At 63.4% G+C, this 4,091-nt stretch overlaps 1 protein-coding gene across 1 annotated transcript in view; it reads left to right on the plus strand.

Annotated features, from left to right (window-relative positions):
* Positions 1-3,069: 3,069 nt before the first annotated feature.
* Positions 3,070-4,091, plus strand: part of EMIHUDRAFT_233073 (hypothetical protein) — a gene marked incomplete at both ends in the record, with an annotated part of 3,095 nt that continues 2,073 nt past the window's right edge. Inside the window, 3 exons of the mRNA XM_005782628.1 lie at positions 3,070-3,267; positions 3,360-3,545; positions 3,711-4,060. Of these exons, the coding sequence (XP_005782685.1) occupies positions 3,070-3,267; positions 3,360-3,545; positions 3,711-4,060 (734 nt within the window). The remainder of the gene's footprint in view (positions 3,268-3,359; positions 3,546-3,710; positions 4,061-4,091) is intronic.

Consider the following 4,091-nt stretch of genomic DNA (forward strand, 5'->3'; position numbering starts at 1 on the left):
CGCTGCGGGTCGCTGCGGGCCGACGATTGCCGACGATTGTGGACTGATCGATCGTCGGCGGGCGGTGTTCAGCTGGGACGTTCTACGGTTAAACTAGAGCAATTGGCCGGCGCCCCTTGGGCGCCGGACCCGCCCCGGGGGCGTGGCGTGTCTAGTGATGTGGCACGTCTAGAATAGATCAAGAGATCAGTAGTCAAATCAGAAAAGAGAGGTAAAGGAACACTCCGGGCCTTCGTAACCGAAAGGTGAGCTGAAGTGCTCAAGAGTATCTGCGTCGTACTTGAGATCGCAATCTAACAAATCGCTCGTGGCGGGTGTCTCGTGGAACGGTGCATTCATTAGCACCTCGTACGGCGACATTGCATTGATCACTCGACATAGATCAGACCGGATCTGAGCCTTCAACTCCCTAATCTGTGGAGGGTCGAAAATATGCTCCATAGAACGTTCGAGCATATTTTTCTTCCACTCTTTCTCGTCTTTCGCTTTGAGTAGCTCTTTGAGCTCGGCAACGCGAGCATGACCGTTGAAGAACCGTTGAAGGAGCGCGTCGTACGCTACGGTTAAAAGAGCGTCGGCGCCGACACGAGAGACTTATAAGGGTAGAAGAGCGCGGACAGGCGCGGCTATGAATAGCTGCGCATATAGCGAGATTGTAGTGAGCTGTGAGCTGTACACGGAGCGAGGGTCTGTACCGAGGCGTACAGGAACGGTCAAACCAAGATCACCATCATCCTGAAAGGGACAAAGCTATCGTCCTGAAGGACCACGACGAGACGCCGTCCAGGACACATCCCTCTGGAACAAGGCATCTCGACTATCGGACAGTAATCAACAGGGACATCTCTCTATATACACGAGTGGGGTATTCACACTCCCAACACTCCCCCATTGTCTGCGCGGTCTTCAGATGCGGCAGACAACAGCGGAGTGTGAAGGAAGTAATTGTCACGCTGATCAGAGGCGCGAGCTAGTGAACGTGGCATGTGACCTTCCGTCTCCCGGGCTCAAGGTAGTAGACTATCGGAGCGGTCGACTGGATGTCTTCAATTGAACAACGTGGGAGTAGTAGAGCTTGGTCAGCCGCGCGCGGCGATCCGAGGTGAGCGCCGCGGGACGGCGGGCTGAGCGGGCGCAGCTCGCGCGGCGGGCGGGGCGATGGGCGCGCCCCTTGGCGCCGCTGGTGCGGCGGGAGGCTCGGCGCGGACGATCGCCTCGGGGACTTGAGGGCGTTCTTGTTCGACGGCGCCGCGGATCTTGAAGGGTTGCCAGGCGCCGCCGAGGGTGGTGAAGGAGAACTCGTCGAAGATGACGTCGGCGGTAGAGATGATCCGCCGGACGGCGGGGATGTAGACGAGGTATTTGGAGCGCCGCGGGTCGTGGCCGAGGTTGATGCCCTTGAGACGAGTGGGGGTGAGGTCGTGCGCGCGGAGCGACTCGGGGAGGACGCAGGAGCAGTCGCAGAGCATCACCTTGAAGTTCTCGAGGGCGTAGTTGCGAGGGTGGCCGCTGGCGACCTCGATAGGCGAGACCCATCGTGGCTCAGCGTTGGAGCCCCTGTTCGTCTGTAGGAGGTTGTGGACGCGGGCAAACTGGCTGAAAAGGTAGGGCCAGAACTGAATGTGCTCCCGATCTCCCCCAGCGTGGACGAGAGCGGTGCGCGTGCAGTGAAGGAGGGTTCCCCAGCAGCGCTCGGCGAGAGCGTTTCCCTCGTGGATGTCGGGGGAGGAGAAGAAGCGTTGGATGGAGAGGGTGATGCAGAGCTCGTCGGTGAGCTCGGAAGTGAAGTAGCTTGCGTTGTCGGTCAACCACTCATCCATCACGCCGGGGTTGCGCGTGTCGGTGAGGAGGTGAGCGTAGTCGCGGAGAAAGGCGCGGACGGCGCTGACGATCTCGGGGGAGCTGCCGTTCTCGAGGAAGTAGACGGCGATCACCCCGGAAAAGTAATCAACGAAGTTTATGGCGAACTTGAACTTGTGGATGCTGAACGGCAGAAGCTTGAAGGGGCCGCAGAGATCGGACGTGACTCGCTCGCCGAAGTGGGTGTAGACTCGGCGATTGGTCGGCTGACTCGGGTGACCTTTGCGGCGACGATTGAGGCGACATGCAGCGCACTCACAGCGGTCGCTGCCGGGGCGGAAAACGTAACCTCTGTAGCGGAGTGGCCCGATGATCTTGTTCCTGCCAAAGTGGCCGAGGCGGGCGTGCCACAGGCCGTAGTCGGCATGGTCGGACGGGCGCACAGGAAGCTTGTGGCGCTCCTCGGGACCGATGAGGGTGGTGTCGAGGGCGTCGAAGACGGAGCCGCAAACGGGGTCGCTGGAGGCGTCGTCGGTGTCCGCGGCGAAGGCGTCGGAGATGACGGGCTCGGGCGAAGTCGTCGTGTAGACGAGGAGGGTTCGTCGGATGCCGCGCCACAGGCGGCGGGCGGCGGGAGCGAAAGCGAAGAGGCGAAAGGCAGAGGAGGGCGGTGAGAGAAGGCGTCCAAGATTCGTGCGAGCAGGCAACTGGACGGGCTCGAGAGCTGGCGGCGGCGGCGGTGGCGGCTCGCAGGAGATGATAGCGAGCCGGTAAAGTGAAGAAGGAGAGATGAAGTTATCAATGAAGATCCGTGCCCACGAAGCCGAGGTGCTCGTGGTGGGTGCCGATGAGGAACAGACCGCAGAGATCATCCGGATCATGCTGCAGGGCTGCAAGGCCGAGGTGCCGAGCAGGCTTCCGGCCGAGGTGCCGAGAAGACTTTGTGCAGGGGCTCTGGCCCTGCCCGCCACCACAACACCCCGCAGGTGTCCATGGTGCTGGCTACCGTATCGAGCGCTAGCCGGGAAGCTGTGCGATCGCACCGCAGCGACCGCACCAGCACTCACGACGGCCGAGTTGCCGTCGATCTCCTCGCTCCGTGATCTCTCTATATACACGAGTGGGGTATTCACACTCCCAACAGAGATCGACTGTTCACAGTTGTTTGACACGCTGTGCCCTTCCAAAACCGGCGCCGATTAAAAGCAAGCAGGCGCAGCCCGGCTCCGCCAACAGAGCGCGTTCGGGGCCCGACGCGTCGCGGTCCCCATGGTCGCTCTCACCGCCGACTCGCTCTGCTCCACTTCCGCCTGCCTCTCCTCGGCGAGCGGCAGCGTTACCATCGGCGACGCACGAGGGTGGAACGACGCGTTCGGCGTCGGCCTAACGGCTGCCTACGGCATAAACAAGCTGCTCCACGTTCCGCTCAACACTTCAATCATCTTCAAGTACGGCGGAACGCATACGGTCTTTGTCGCCGACAGCGAGGCGTGAACGGCTGGCCCACACGCGGTGGCTCCTGCACACCTCCCACCCACAGCTCTCTGCTTCGCTCGCAGGACGCCTTCGGCGACTGCACTCTGAGCGGCACGCGAGTCGCGAGCTTCGATCACGGCGGAGGATCAACGGGCGGCGACTTTCCAAACCAGTACTCGGCCGTCGTCACGGCTCCCGGCGTGCTCCACTTCCTCTGCGAGCCACACTGCTTATCGGGCCAGAGGATGCGGGTCGCCGTCGGCATGGAGGTGGCGCCCGAGGCGCCGCCGCCGCCTCCGCCGCCGTTTCCGCCGCCATCGCCGCCATCGCTGCCGCCGTCGCTGCCGCCGCCTCCGCCCGCGCCGCTCCCGCCTCCGCCTCCCGCGGCGCCTCGGCCTCCCTACGCCCCAGGCGGCGCGGTGCGGCTGCTCAAGTCGGTGCCGGGCGAGCTGCAGCTACTGTGGGGCACCTCCTCCGCCACGGGGGTCAAGACGCTGCACGGCCGCTCGTTCGACGGCAAGGACTGGGACGCGGCCAAGCTGATCGCGCCCCTGCTCTGGTCCTGCGACGCGGACGCGTGCGAGGCCGAGCTGCCTACCTCCTCCGCCTCCGCGGGGATGGGGATGGGGATGGAAGACGAGTACGACCAGCTCACCTACTCCATCGAGGTGATCACCGCGGGCCCTGCCGCGAACGAGACGCTCGCCGCGCGCTTCCTCCAGCAGGCCACGTTCGGCTCGACGCGCGCGGACATTGCGCATGCCCTCAAGCTGCCCGCCGCGGAGTGGATCGAGGAGACCGGATGCAGCTGCCTT

The sequence above is a fragment of the Emiliania huxleyi genome (genome assembly GCF_000372725.1).
Source record: "Emiliania huxleyi CCMP1516 chromosome Unknown EMIHUscaffold_188, whole genome shotgun sequence".
NCBI lineage: Eukaryota > Haptophyta > Isochrysidales > Noelaerhabdaceae > Emiliania > Emiliania huxleyi.